Raw genomic sequence first — 16,332 nt, 5'->3', positions numbered from 1 at the left:
TGAATCCACAACTCAAATTCCTGCTTTATATAGGGAAGGAGAGGTACTCTGAAATCCAGAGGGTGACAATGCTGAAGCCAAACTGACTTGAGACACCATCGAAGCTTCCGCATGTACAGTCTGGCAAGAAGCAGCACTGGAATAGAAAAGGCCATGAATCCTAGAGATCGAAGTAACTCCTTGGCTGGAATGGCAGGAAGAGGAGACTGAATGAAAGTTGTCAAGGGCAAAACTTTTGGAGGTGGAAAACAGGCCAACATTGGCACTGTCTGAATCTTGCAGCCCAGATATACATGATCCTGACAGGAAGTCAGAACAAACTTCTGAAAGCTGAGAAGGAGAGATACTGTGAACTCCACAGCCTGTAACAAGCAACTGGGAGAAAGTGCATGAATTAACAGGTCATGTAAATAAGGAAAACTCTGAATGCCTTGGAGCCTGCAACAGGAACTTACCTTTTTGTGAATATCTTTGGGATAGTAGAGAGGCCAAACACCAAAGCAAAGAACTGAAAATGAGAGGAAGAAACAGAGAAACATAAAAACTTCCTCAAAAGAGGGTGAATAGGAACAGAAACATGAAGGTAAGCAACCTTCATATCCAAAGATTCCAGAGAAGCCTGGGGTCACAACAGAGGAAACAGGGTTTGAAGAGAAAGTATCTGAAAAGAAACTTTGAGAAAGGTGCTGAGCAAGAAGAGCTCCACGATAGGCCTCCAAGTACCCTTCTTCCAAGGAACCAGAAACATTCTGGAATAAAATCCCTTTTCTACTTGTTACCTGGTCCACCCTAGACAAGAACCTCTGAGAAATGGGGAAACTGCTCTTGAAGAGGTTGAGGAATCCCTGAAAAAGAAAGAGAGACTTCCACACCATAACGTAACCCTGATAGATGATGGACAGGACCCAAGAATCTGAGATAATGAGCTGCCAATATGGAAGGCAGAGGGTGAGAGAGATGAAGGGACAACAGAATCTGGCCAAGGATTGGGGGGGAGGCAAAATGTCGAACAGAAGCAGACTTGTCAGATAAAGGAGGCTTCTGGATCACAGGAGCCTCAGAAGACCTAGCAGGAGGAGCCTGCCTACTAGCCTTCTTCTATTTAGTAGCCTGGCAAGGCTGCCTACAAACACAGAACTTGTAGGCTAGTTCCTCTGGAATTTAGGGATAGGGAACACAAAAATATGTTCATGGTCCTGTAAAGCTTTACCTCTTTCTTGAACAGACAAACATATCAGCAACAGCAGTCCCAAACAGCAAAGAGTGTTCAGACCAATGAGCAATAATGGTATTCTGACTGGCAGCAAAGAACTTCTGGGTAACTGCAGCTGTACAGCACCTTTATACCCTACATCTTGTGAGGGGAGCATGCGTGTGACATCCTGCCATAAAAGATCTAAAGGCTTTGGTACACTGACCCGGGTATTTGGCTACCCTTGGCAGCAGATCCTTGGGATGAAGAATACTGCAACAGTGATATAGAAGGACATTATCAGCTGCTGACAGAAGCTTAGTATGTTTGTCAGTAGAAATGGAGAAGGCACAAGGATCTGCAAGAGGATTTTTGTAAAGAAAGTTAAAATCCTCGGGCACCTTAAAAAAAAAAAAAAATATGAGGCTTCTTGGGTACTGGAGGCTGTGAATCAGAAGCAGCAGAAGTAAAGCACAGCAGCCCCTACCGGCAACAAGTTATAGCATCTTTTTTGCACATCAGATACCTGTTTACATTCCCAATCAAAATGCTGCATAATTTTAGTTATTGTTTCCCCAAATGAGATTTCCTCAATGGGGGTGTTAGAGGACAAGGTGTCCTCAATATGAGAGGCAAATGGACCAGGAAAATGAATCTATGATGAATACGCTAAGGAATACCCATCAGTATCAGATTCCTCTTCCTCCTCAGATGAAAATTCATGCGGTCTTTTCTGAGGAAAAGAGGAAAGTAAGGAGATGAAAAGAATTAAGGGGGATTCAGTGACAAAATGGCCTTATATAGATCCTGTAAGAACTCCTCCCATTCCTTTTCCTGAGACATCTGAACAGGAGAAACATTTTTAGTTATCCGTTTCTTCTTCTTAGGGGTGACATCTGACTTTACCAAGCACAGCAAATAGGAACCCTGGCAGACTTCAAAGTACTGGGCACCTCTTCCTACACAAGGATTTGAGAAATGGTCTCTGGTCCCTCTGAGACAATCACCCTTGGTTTTCCCTTCTCAACGTTACTAATATGAATAGGCTCATGGGAAATATGAGAGTCAAACAAATGCCAACCTCCAGTGTTCAAGACAGCAGGTGTCTGAAACGGATTCAGATAAATTGTGGATTCCTGTAGCATATCAACAGATGTGTCCCAATCAGACTGGGGAGCAGACAGTTCAGGCCAAGCCTTCATGAGCAACTTTTTTGATGTAATCAGGTTGTCAGCAGCCAAGGGTTCCACCATCTTGGACTGCCCGAGGTGCTTCAGATGTTGGGTTTTTATCTAAGTGTTTAATGAGGAAAGTCAATTATGGAGGATCTTAGGAACAAAAGACTGACAGATCTGACAGTTACTGCAACCCCATTCAACCCCTAGATAAAATAAACAGTGGAAATGGAGGTCCTTAAAAGGTATCTACCTACCACAGTCACACTTCCCTCTCTTAGCTGATGTTTAACAAATCTTTTAATTAAAAATACAAGAAAAAGAAGCTTCTCCAATGAGATATTTATCTGAATAAGTGTAGGCAACAGTAGCAGCCAACAACAATGCAGAAAACAGACTGACAGTAGCAAAGACCTTGCTTTCAGGCTGTTGGCAAGATAATCTAAGGATTACGCTCTTATATCCACTTATATACCACTATTCTCTCATGGGATTCGGTCATACACTGGATGTATGAATGTATGGATTTTCTTTTGGCTTTGTTAAGCCGACTTTGGCAAGATAACCTAATAGTACTGAAATACTGCAACAGTGATCTTGCAAAGATCTTGACTTCAGACTGGTGGCACGATAATCCTAGGATCTTAAGCTCCTATACCCACTTATAAACTCCTATGCCCACAGGTTTCTGTCATACTCTGGATGTATGAATGTATGTAAGTTTTTTTTGGTTTTGGTATGCCGACTTTGGCAATATAATTTATTTATTTATTTATTTATTTATTTGTAGTTGGTTTACCAGGATAGAAAAGCTCCATTAACAAGGTTATATAGTTATACAAATAATATAAAAAAGCAATCAATCAAGTTATCAATACAATACAATTACACTGTTAGAGCAAAAAAATATCATAATAATACAATTACACTGTACATTTAAAAGTATTGGAAAGAGATGGACATAGCAAGGTTTAAGAGGATGAGCTTGTGGGCAAGAGTGAGTTGAGAATATATGAGTTGGTTGTGGTAGTTCTAACATGTTTTTTTGTGGAGAGAGCAATGCAATGGTGTGATGCGGAACAAGGAATGAGGAAGAGAGAGTTCTTTTAGTAGTGGGTGTGGAGTAAAACCATTAATTTGGGTTTAGAGGCATTTTAATGCTAGATGGTTTTGTTTTCATCCATTGTCCATACAGAATGCATTGAAGCCATGCTGGGTTGGAGTCAGCAGATGATTGTCTAAGAGATAGGGAAGAGCTGCAACTTTAGTTTCTGGATCAGCTTCTTTAGTAGATGTGGGGGAAGGATTTTAAAGAGAAAGTAGGAGAAAGGTGGAGTGTATTGGAGGGGTGGGGTGGTGTGGTGGGAGAGAGAGAGGTAAAGGGAGGGAGGGAGGGGAGGAGGAGAGGAGGTGAGTTGGGGGGGGGTAAATGTAGTCAGAGAATGAAAAAGTTAGCTTGGAAATAAAATTTATGAAAAAAACCCAAAATTATGATTTCATTGTTAATGCTGGTGGAGAGCCAGCAAAGAATATTCTCAGTAGTGGTAATATTTGAAAATACTGCAACACTGAACTAAGGAAGGGCATCAATTAATGCAACTCAAGGATCCAGCACTAATGGGTCAAGCACATGGCCTGAATTCCATACAGTAAATCATGGGGGAATAATCTGGAGAACAGCTCAAAGTCTAATGTTAGAAACAATAAATCCTGAACAACAAAATGTACCAAAGATTCATGAATTCCTGGAGTTAAGGCTGAGAGAATGCCTGAGGAGGTACACAAGTCTTTTTGCCTTCTCAAAGTGTTCACAACCATAAGAACCTTGGTTTCCCCTGAACAAAATTCAGGGTTTTTTTTTTTGTTTTTTTAAACAAAAAACATTTTTATTAAATTTTTATGCACGACAAAGGCAATCTTGCATTTACATAAATGAAAACAAACCATAATTTCGCAATCTCAGTTTCAAACATTATACCTTACGGAACTGTGCCAACACAATTGTAGCTGCAAACATTATACATCACTTTTAACATAACCAGTCACTGTCAATCAACAATTACATAACTCATTCAAGTCCTACCTTGTTTTAAACCTTGTTCCTCCTTTGCATGCATTGATCCCACATTTCCCATTTTTTCCTACGTAATTTGCTCCTACCCTTTTCTAAAGATTGCATTTCCAGTTGTTGTAGATATGTTACTATCTTCATTACTTCTAGTAAAGTTGGTTTAGACTTTGATTTCCATTTTCTAGTAATTGCTTTTTTGGCAGCCATCATAATTAGACTCAGCAAAGCCTTATTATGTCTTGGCAATTCTGATTCTGTATCATAGCTAAATATTTTCCTTAGTTACTCCAATTTGCTCACCTAGCAACTCTGACTGTCCAGACTGCATGGAATCTGTAAAGTCTGCAAACTCATTACACTCCCTGAAAATATGTTCCTAGTTACCTCTTGCTTCCCATCACACCTCCAACATTTGCTGTCTACTTGAGGATAAAAATATTTGAAGCCTGCTTGCGGTATAAAAATACTTATGTAAACACCTCCAGGCAAAGATCCTAAATCTTCTAGATTTTGTTTCATATTTGGGACACATACATATATCCCCCCATTGTTTCTTTGTGAATTGCTTATCCAATCTTTCTCCCCAATCCTTCCTAACTTCCTCTGATTGATTCTTATAGTTATCATGCAATATATTATATGCTCTACTAATTATTTATTTCTTAACTGTAACTTCTGTTCTAGAGTCTACCAAAAACTCTACCAGTGCTGGTCTTTCATTTAAGACCCCCCTATTTATTTCTCTTTGCTTATACTCTAATATCAGTCCTTGATATGGAAAGGCAATCTCTAAACTGCAGTCCAAATAAGTTCTTGGTGTCTCCCCATTCTTTTACCTTTCCCTTTGTTGTTATTTACTCCGAATACATTGGATCCTTTGCCAATTATTCTCCAATATATTTCCGCCCCCTCTTGCCTATTGTCTGTATCCCTAATTGCAGTTATCCTTCTCGGCAGAATCTCCTTTCTCTATTCCCGTATTGGCTTAGTTCTTAGAATACCTTCTGCTACTTTATGAATATTACATTCTGTATGATTATTATTGATCTCCTTAAAGGTCTGCATCCAAAGTCTCAGTCTCTCCATGTTTCTTGAGCTTTCCCCTGTTTCATCATCATACCTTTCCAATTTGAACTATAGTTTTCTGCTTCTGCTATGTATATGAACCTTAACTGTGTTGCTCTGATATACCCCTTCAACTCGGATAATCCCAATCTGCCCTGTTCTACTGGAAGAGTAAACTAATCCCACTTGACTCTTGCTGTCTTCCCCTCCAATATAAAATCCTTCAGCTCTTTATTAATTACTATCTAGAACTTCTCCTCTGGTTGATAAAAATATGCCTGACCTGTGCATAAAACTAAAGGGACTAAAAACATTTTAACTGCTTGTATCTTACTACTGATATCCATATAACAGAGATTCCATTTTCTCAGTTTTTGTATTATCTTTTGTTTTGTCTCTTCCCACATTATCCTTAGCTGTCACACTGGTATCATCTTTAATCCATACTCTTAAATACTTAATTTTCTCATGTCCCCATAAGTATGGATATTGCTGCTCCAATTTGTATACAGGTACATAGTTTACCGCTACTGCTTTTGTTTTAGTTTCATTAATTTTGTATCTTGAAAAGGTTTGAAAGGGTCTCAGTATGTTCCACAAGACTGTAATGTCTCTTTCTGGTTTTGTCAGACATAAAATAATGTCATCTCCAAACAAAGCCAGCCTTTCTTGACTACCATATCAATTATATCCTTGAATTTCTGTGTCCCTTATTTTCTTTGCCAATAGTTCTACATATAATGCAAATAACAAAGGTGGGAGAGAGGACACCCCTACCTAGTTTCTCTGCTCAAACAAAATTTAGTTTTGACTGATATCTTAGGGGCAGTTTATCTAAAACAAGTACATTAGCTATCAACTGACTGACAAAGAAAATAGTACTCTCAAAAGGAAACAAAAGAAACTAAATACTTGACTAAAGTAATTTTTCTGGAAAAAAATCTCTAAAAACAGTCCAACTTATTTACACTTACAGCATCTTCTGGTGTATTTCAACTTGACATGCATAGCATCTTACAGCATCCTGACATTGTATAGAGTTGTAGCCCTTAATCAAGTGATTTGCATAATAAGAGGAAAAATGTGAAAGACAGACTAAATGGGAAAAAAGTGAAATATTATAACTGTTTGCCTAGGGCACACTACATTATTAACACCTCTTCACACTTTTTATTATACTAATAATATAATATACAATACATACACATATAAAATATATATAATATATAATATTGATATTATCATATTTATACTAAATCCTTTCATAACTGAGTGAACTACTCACTACTGAAGAGCACAGTGTGAAAAGCCATAGTAGGAGATTAAAAAAAATACACCACCACTGTCAACATATAATATACTACACTACACTGCAAAAATTGGTACACTACACTGTATAATGGCAGTCTGTTAACCTTTACGAACTTGACTGCACTAACTTTTTATCATAGTTAACAGTTTTTACCAAGCAATACTAGTGTTCGCAGCTTTTAGCAGCATTTACTGTTTTATGTTTAAAAATCCCCAGGAATGTAATCATGTTTGTAGGCTTCCCATAGGTGACATTCCACAGCTGATGGTGTGAATGAGTTAAGACCAAAGAAACATATCAGTAAATGCAACCAAGTAATGAATGGCTTTGAGGAGATGAGAAGAAATTATATGAGCACCCACTGATGCTACTTACATGGAAGTAATAACATGTCACTATTAAAGATGTCATGACAGCAGTGGACTCAAAAACGGACCTATACTGGTGTGTATTACATTCTGGTGAGTGACACAAACGCTGTGATTTACTGCAACAGAAACCTTCTCCTCGTACATTATAGCTTGTGGGTGAAGGAATGACTAAAATTGATCCTGAACTGATGAAGTAGAAGTGAATGTGCAAGAAAGGCAGAGGAAGAAAACAGGGTGCTAAAAGAAAGCCTATGAAGAAAAATAAATATTGCACTGGACAATCTATGGCCAAACAAAACAATGAGTACAGCTGAAATAAAAAACAGAAAAAATATGCATGGACTAAGAAGTGAATAACACATGTTTAAAGAAATAATGGCTCTGAAATTTCTACTAAACGTGGGAAAAAAATGCAAGATGCTGAAATATGTCAGAGCATGGCTACAGGGATGAAGGTGAAGAAAAGTAAATGGGACACTGGCAAAGGATTTTGATCTTCCACGTAAAACATTAAATTATTATAAAAGAGACAGGATACAGCAGAACTGACAAAACGTGAAATAAGGAATATGTAGAAAAATTAGGGGGTAGGGAAGGATGGAGAAGCTGCCTTTTTACTTAGCTTTTAAAGTCCAAAATGTTACACATGGGAGAAAAGGCTTACATGTAAATGCAAATTATACCATGGCAAATTTATTAAAATATACTCAGTATAAATACAAGAGAGAGAGAGAGAGAATGCCAATAAATGTCAATAGTGGTCTGCCCAAGAAAACACAGGTAAACATTCTCAATGTAATGCCGATGCTAGACGGCTGACTGAATTGTGGGTGGATTGGCTAAAGGGTGACTAACTCTCCATTTCTGGTGGGATTTCTACACTAATAAAGTGACAACAACTTTCTAATACCTTAGTGGATATCTACAGCAAGGCAGTCTGACTGGTAACAAATAAAATACATGCAACATTTTGAAGACTGTTGATTCTTTGTCTTAGTGAATGCCATATGGTGATGATCTAAAACACTAAATAGGTAGAAGTGGAAGCAACTTAACCAAATACCAGAGTAGTTGTGGAACCTATGTAAAAAGCACACTACCAGGAACAAGAATGGACCGGTACAATAAAGAATCCAAGTAAAAAACAACAAAAGTACCAAAGTCCAACATGACAAACTGGCAAGATAAATAAAATAAAATAAAAACTTTAATTCAGAACAGTAAGTGCTTTCACAGTGTATCAAACCGGTTCTTCAGACTGATTCTTGCAAGTACACACTAGGCTTAAGTAGCTTGAATTTTTTTTTTTTTTATGCAAGCTACTTAAACCTAGAGTGTATTTGCAAGAATCAGTCTGAAAAAGCGGTTTGATACACTGTGAAAGCACTTACTGTTCTGAATTAAAGTTTTTATTTTATTTAAATTGACAGTTTGCCGTGTTGGACTTTGGTACTTTTGTTGTTTTTTACTTAGTTGTGGAACCTACTCGTTAAGGAAAAAGACTATGTTTACTTAATATAACTGCAGATTACCACAGTGCCACTAGTAAGGTTAAAGTCAGAAAACACACCAACCAGAGCTGGATCCAGCACTAGGCGACACAGATAGTTGCCTAGCGCCCCATGGCTAAGGCGGTGGTACAAGTCCAGAAGGCTTCAACATTAAAATGTTAGTTGAATCTAAAAAAAAGCAGTTCTTAACACCGCAGTGGCCGTATCTTCTTCTTTAAGGAGGACCATCAGTGTCTCACACACACACACCAACATGGATGTAAATACATTCCAGACTTCCAAGTGGAATTTAAACTATACATTCCATTGACAGAGAAAGTGTGTGTGTGTGTGTGTCTCTGTCTGTGTCTGTGTGTAACATACCTCTCAACTGTCCTGATTTAGCCTCATACTTTTAGTCTGTTTCTCATAACATTTGTGGTTTTCTGGCAAATCACGAAGGACTGAAGTCACTAAATAATGACATACATGAGTCTCACACTTCATATCCTTCAGAAAATGCATGGTAACACAAATCCCATTACCCTAGCAACTTAAGTTAAAAAGAGTAATATTTAAAATCTGTTCCTATTTTTGGGCCTTTGGCTCCCTCCCATTATTTTATCCTTTGTCCAGATATCTTGTGTCAAGAGGTTGAGAGGTAATGGAGATATGGTGTGTAATGCCCTACTTTGGGGTGGGGGAGCAGGCTAATCATAGGTTCATAGGTTAGTACTAGGCTAACTGCCCTTATGGGCCATTTTAAGCCTAGCCAATTACCCCTCAGAATCAAACCCTGCACCTTGTGTTTCTAAGGTAAGCACCTTAACCATTACGCCAACCTCCCACCCAACTTGATCAGGCTTGACCCTGTAACTTGGTTACAGGAGACAAGGGCCTGAATCCTCTACACCAACTACCAAACTGCTGATGGAATTGTGAGTTTGAGGTTCAGTACATTTTCAGGAAATTATGAGTTTCAGTGCACTTTCAAGGGATTATGAGGTTCACTGCGTTTTCATGGAACTGTGAGTTTCAAGGGAAGGGAAGTTTACTGTTGCTCATAACAAGTCTGTTTTCAATATGCAACTAACTGTTTTGTTTAGCAAATGGCAGTCACTGTTTGTGCTGCAGAATTTGCAGCAATGTTAGTAACATAAATGCATTTGGTGCAGAAGGCTGTGGATTCTACTCCCACACCATGTAGATGGAGTGGTGATATTGCAGTGCACTTTTGACTACTGATTATGTGGTGCACTTTAAGGGGGTGAAAAGGGTTCTGCACGCCTAAGTGTGTGTCCTCCTTTGTATGAGATGCCTAGTAACTGTGAACTTGTTGTCGGTTTGTCATTCATTCATTCCATATTGCAATATTACGAGCTTAGCAAATTTTTTTTAATGAAGCACAGGCAGTTAATTCTTCAAGGGAAGCAGGCCCTGAATTTCTAGACAAAACAATGAAATGTAAAGTTGTTTGCCAGTAGCAACCTCTTCATTAGTTACAGATTTCTTTAACGTGGAATTATTCGGGATGACTTTTAACTTCTGCAGATACTGTGCTTACTGACTGATACCAGTGGATTGTAATGAGAGAAGTTTTGAGTGGCCTTTTACAGTTGAAATTTTCTGAAATGGGTAGTTTTGTCATTAGTGGTTCATTGGTTACAGGAAGAATGTTCAAAACTACAAATTTAAAATACATTATAAAACGTGGTACTGTATTATACACAGAATATAATTTAATACAATCAGGAAGGTGAATCAAAGAACACATACATGTATGCATGGCCCTAAAATGTGTGCAAGCAGCTTATGGTTTGAAAACAGCCCAAGGCCAAAGGTAAAATTAATCCTCCACTAGGGCAGATGCATTTTTCTTCAGGGTAGCTAACTGGATCAATTAATCACTGACAGAACCCACTCAGTCAAATTTGAGGAAGCCACCTCTAGTAGCAGACCTGTAACAAACGTCATACACCGGTCAAATTTGAGGAAGCCACCTCTAGTAGTAGACCTGTAACAAACGTCATACACCAATGATCGGTTTTGGGGCCTCTCTTGTTTGGGATATACTTTTCTGAGGTGCAAGCCAAAACCAGTGGTCTTTGGCTGACCAAGTTTGCAGATAACTGCAAGCTGGGCACTGTCAAATTCCCCTAGTGATGTGAACATCCTCCAAGAGGGCCTTACCCAAACTAATGACTGGTGCCAGAAGCATGGCCTCAAACTGAATGCCAAGAAATACATCATTATCCCCTTTGAGGATAATGGCATCCCCACTAATTAAAACATTAACAACAATGTACTAACCACACAATCAGTCGTGAGGGACTTGGGCACCCAGGTTGACAGCAACCTGACTTTTGGCCACAATGCTGCCTCTGTTGTATGGAAGGCTTTCTACACTTTCTACATGGCCCACCTTATAAGCAAGGGTATTTCATCCAGGAACAAGGAAGTCATATCCCTGTACTCCTCCCTTATCAGACCCATTATTGAGTACCAATGCCCCCTTTCGGCATGTACTCTGCCAAGCACATGCAGCAGTTGTAGAGATCACAGAGGTTCCTGAACAGAAAAATCCAGGGTCTTAAACACCTATCCTATACAGATAGGCTAAAAGCCCTGTCCCTCTACTCAGTCTCGTACAGATAGCTCAAAGGTGACTTGTGTCTGGCATACAAGGCCATCTCAGACTCAGCCTTGATGGAGTTGCTGCATATCCATAAGTCAAACTCCACTCGCACAATCCACACGCAAGGCCTCAACCTGGTCTGTGACATTAACAGAACTTGTCGGCGGGATAGAGGACTCCCCATCTGTGGAATAGACTCCCTCTCCATGTCAAGCAGAGTACCTCATTAGCCCTCTAAAAGGAACCTGGACGACTGGATGGGAAACAGAAAATATACCCCTGGGATCCCACCTGTGTCCCTGCTGGACAGGGAAAACAGGTGCTGACTTTATGGGACATGGGTGCAATTCTTGGTACTACTCAAAGTTAACAAATCTCACAACTCATATGGTGACTCCTTAAACGGTTGCAAAATCTCTAAATACTGGAACTCTCTACCTCAACATTTACTAGCCATCAGTAACACTCATAATTTCAACCAAGTCCTAAAATACTTCTTGACTCACTGGATATGCTCCTGTACTCCACCAGACTAATCTCTTTCTACATCTATCCTCCACTTCTGCTTCTCAATCACTCTCTCATATCCCCTTTCAGGGATACCACCTTATCATCTGACACTTAAAAAAAAAAAAAAAAAAAAAATGTGTGTAATCAATAATCACAATGCTTTTTTGTAACCTTTTTACTACACTTTGATCGACAGCTGTAACAATAGTATAGTATGTAAACATTCTAAATTGTTTCTTTCTTTCTACTTGCATAACTAAGTGTATGTACTGGAGATTCTATATTCTTTTTCTTGTATAATTAAGCGTATGCACTGTTGCTTTTTTCTCCAGGTCTCCACTGAAAATGGGCTATCTTTGCCCAGTCAGACATTTGCCCAGTAAACAAATTTAAATAAATACATAATAAATAAATTCTTGGCTAGGCTTATAAGGGCCTCCAGACCAATAGCCTAGTATCGTCCTATGAACCTACGCGTGTTTTAATGCTGTTCAATTAATTAGAATTTCAAAGGCAGAGATGTTTACTGCTCATGCTAAGCATGTTTTCACTGTAAGACTGCACTGTCTGTTTACCAAATGGCTATCAGTGTTTGTGCTATTTTATTTCAATATCTGTAATCACTGTAGAAGTAAATAAGAAAACAGCATGCACACTGACAAGTTTGAACAGCTGTTGTTGTTTGACTTTCGGCTTTTCATGGTTAGGGGTCACTACAGCGAAACGCCGGTCCACTAATGATTGGCAGTTGGTTTTTATGGTGTCGAGTTGCCAGCCCGACGCCCAACCTTCAACGAAGGCACGCCCATTCAACGCATGTCTTTCGAATGCCCACTCGACCGCGGGGAGGACATGCAGACTCCACACAGTGTTTATAGTAAATAGGGAGAAACAGCCAAATAATGGAACACTGGAATGGCTGGGGAGGGGGTTGGTGCAGGGAGGGGTGCTCTGGGGGGGGGTTCAATTACCTCAACTAAGGGGCTATTTGACCACGATCCAGCTCTGACAACAACATGTAGTGATCAGTCAACAACTGCCTGTTTTAGCACCTTTAGAACAAATCTTAATATAAGAGAACTCAAAACTGCTGTCTGGTTAGTACTAAGAGTAGTTCATAACTTACTAGACTTTAAACTGTTCAAATTACAGTTTTTTGGTAATCAGGTTCTTTACAATGTCATGCTACTTGGATCTGTAAAAATTACTACGATCATTGAATAAAATAAGTTATTGTCAGAGATCTACTTGTCTTTTAAGTAGTACAGGGACTACTTTACACTGAATGTTTTAACAAATCGCTTATGAAACAGCACAGTCATACATAAAAACAATGTGGATATATTTTACCTTCAGGTCTACAGTAAAAATGGCACAGCTATCTTGACTCAAATATACAACTACTAAAGAATGCAATAAAAGACTGGAAAGGCTAGACAATGCAATACCTGTGGCATCAAGGCAATTAACTTTGTCAAAGGTCCGTCTGTAACCGGCTGATTTGTGGACTCTTTCTTATCTTTCACACTAGAATCTGTCATCAGTTCTTCATCCTGCAACATTTCAAAAACCAAAGTGTCATAAATGACTGAATGAATATACTTAGGATGAAAAAATTCTGTATGTCTTTTACAACATCCTACTTAATTTATTCAAGTTTTTTTTCTAGGTACAACACTGATCTACAATGACCAATTTCAAGCCCAGCCCAGGATGTGGAGGAAGCAGATTACAGTGTGTGCAGCATTTTGAAAACAATGGCTACAGTATGTTTTTTGTTTACTTTTGTATTTTACAACAATACAATAAATGGAGCAGTCAACAATCTTCAAAGAAAATAAACAAGTAAACAAGAAACCACAGATGCTGTTAGGGGGCGTGCACACTTTAATAAAAATACAAACAAGGTACAAAAATAAATGATGAGCACTTTCACACTGCTACTCTGCACTTCATCAGATCTAAAAAGATAAAAACAAGTTAGTATTAATATTTAAAAATCACAAATTAATGTTTCAAGCCCCTTGGCCTCAATACAGGTCTTAAAGGGACAAATTAATTTAGCCCTTTCTCTCTGTGGGCTGCTAACCTAAGAATCCACTTAATTTCAAGTTGTTCAGTTAAAGTTCTAACATCACCTCCTCTACCTGTACCAAAAATTTGTCAATAACCATAAATCTAAAATTATGTACAGTACCCTTCTTCATAATGTGTTTAGCTAGGGCAGTGTTTCTGAAACTGGGGGCCATATGATAAACTCAAGGGGTCTGCAAGTTCACTTGCACCCACCTGGCTTTCGGGCATCATCCATGACCCGACCAAGTAGAGAAAGAAAGGTTGCACCACTTATCCACAATTTATTTAAAAAAAAAAAAAAAAAGAAACATCCCTGTTTGCAGCTGAGCAGTGGATAAGCAGCTGCTTGCCCTTAGTTTTTAGAGGAGAAGAAGGAACAACTTCCATGTTTGTGGCAGATGCTGAGCAGTTGCTCACTTGCCCTGTGTTTTCTGCCAGCAGTTAAAACTTGGAGGGAAATTTAAACAACTGTTCTGTTCCCTACAAGTAAGACAGGTCCAGTATTTATGTTGGTCGCTGTATGGGTATGGGTCTGCTCTCTCCCTTTTGCCAGCAAATAGAAATTAATGCAGAGCTGATGATCAATCTGGATGATCTTGTTGACAGAACTTGAAGGTTTTTTTTTTTTTTTAATCGAGGCTTTAATAAGAAGCGGTGCCTGAGTGCAGCTGTCAGTTTACTAGATATTCGCAGAGTGTGCCAGATTTTTGCCTTATTTGGTCTGTTTTGCATAAAATGGGGTTTCTCTGACAAATCATTGAGGATTGAAGAAAATAATGCTATACTTTTGAGCTTTAGATTTCAAATGTTTCAGAAAATTCATATTAATTCAAAACTTGTCATTCTATCAACTTTCTAAGTTTATAAGAGCAATATTTAAAATGTATCCTTAGCTTTGGCCCTTTGTCCCCCACACTATGACAGGGTTTGTCCATATTTCTTGCACTGAAGAGGTTGAGAGGTATTGTGTGTGTGTGTGTGTGTGTGTGTGTGTGTGTGTGTGTGTGTGTGTGTGTGTGTGAAAGAAGTGTGTGCAAGAGGTAAGCAGCATACCCTTCAGCTGTCCAGGTTTTTGCAGAATGTCCACATTTTTGCCTCATATTTTCAGTCTGTTTCTAATAAAATTGTGTTTTTCTGGAAAATCCCTGAAAAATCATTGATGACCGAAGTAAGAAAATAATGGCAGACATTTCAGCATCGGGCTTCATAGCCTTCAAATAATTTGCACTAATGCAAAACTTGCTGTTCTATTAACTTTCTAAGTTTACAAGACCAAAAATTAAAATGTGCCCTTAGTTTTGGCTCTCTGTCCCTACATTATGGCAGGTGCATTTTTCAAGAAATTTAGTTTCAAGTGCATTTTCAAGGAATTGTGAGCTTCAAGGGAAGAGAAGTTTACTGCTGCTCATGCTAAGTCTGTTTACAATGTGCAACAGATTTGTTTAGCTAGTTAGCAAATAGTATCATTACTGTGGTGCAGCCTTTTAAAGAAGTGTTAGTAGCACAACAGGTAGCATGCTTGCATTTTAATGCAGAAGGCTGTGGTTTCTACTTCTACAGCATACTGATGGATTGTTGATACTATTTTGCATTTTTAGGGGGTGGGTACTGAAGTCCTGAATACGTCCCCTTTTGGATGAGATGCCTAGTAACTATGAACCTGTTTTCAGTTTGCCATCCATGCAAAATTACCAGCTTACCATTTTTTAAGTAGGCAATTTATACTTCAAGGGCAGCAGGCACTGAATTTGTAGATGAAACACTGAAATAAAGTTGTTTGCTAGCAGCAAACTTTTCATTAGTTACAGATCTCTTCAAGGTGTAATTATTTAGATGACTTACTTCTGCAGAGATTGTGCATATTGACTGATATTGGTGGATTGTAATGACAGAAGTCTGAGTGGCCCTTTATGGTTGAAATGTTCTCAATTGGACGGGTTTGTCATTATTGGTTCACATGTTTTTTTTACTGCTTACTGGAAAAATGTGAAATACACATTTAAAACACGTACTACCAAGTGGTGCTGTATTATACAAGGGATATAATTTAATTATTGTGTATTAAAATTTAATTATACACTCAGGAAGGTGAATCAAATAACTTTGCATGCTCCTAAAAATGTTTGCAAGGGACCTATGCTTTGAAAACAGCCCAAAGGTAAACATAATCCACCACTGACCAGATGCATTTTCTTTGAATGTGGGTTTCAATGCTGTTTCAGTAAATGTGAGTTTCAAAGGCAGAGAAGTTGTAATGTTAAGTTTGTTTCATTGAGACTATATTGCTTTGTTTAGATTTAACAAATGTCTGTTTAGCTTTAGCAAATGTCCGTCAGTGTTTGTGCTATAAAAATCTGAAATAAAAGTTTTAAATCAACTCCAAACATATGTAATAATTTTAGAAGTAAAGCAGAAAACAGTATGCACACTGAGAA

General features: G+C 38.5%; 1 protein-coding gene across 2 annotated transcripts in view; it reads right to left on the bottom strand.

Moving 5' to 3' along the window:
- Positions 1 to 16,332, bottom strand: part of USP40 (ubiquitin specific peptidase 40) — a 3,368,940-nt gene that overhangs the window by 2,276,435 nt on the left and 1,076,173 nt on the right. For both annotated transcript variants that reach the window (XM_044075047.1, XM_044075048.1), the window contains one exon: positions 13,270 to 13,374. In XM_044075047.1, coding sequence (XP_043930982.1) covers positions 13,270 to 13,374 — 105 coding nt within the window. The remainder of the gene's footprint in view (positions 1 to 13,269; positions 13,375 to 16,332) is intronic.

Source organism: Protopterus annectens, chromosome 6.part0 (assembly GCF_019279795.1).
Source record: "Protopterus annectens isolate FY-2018-M chromosome 6.part0, PAN1.0, whole genome shotgun sequence".
Lineage (NCBI taxonomy): Eukaryota > Metazoa > Chordata > Ceratodontiformes > Protopteridae > Protopterus > Protopterus annectens.
This window is presented reverse-complemented; position numbering and strand designations above follow the sequence as displayed.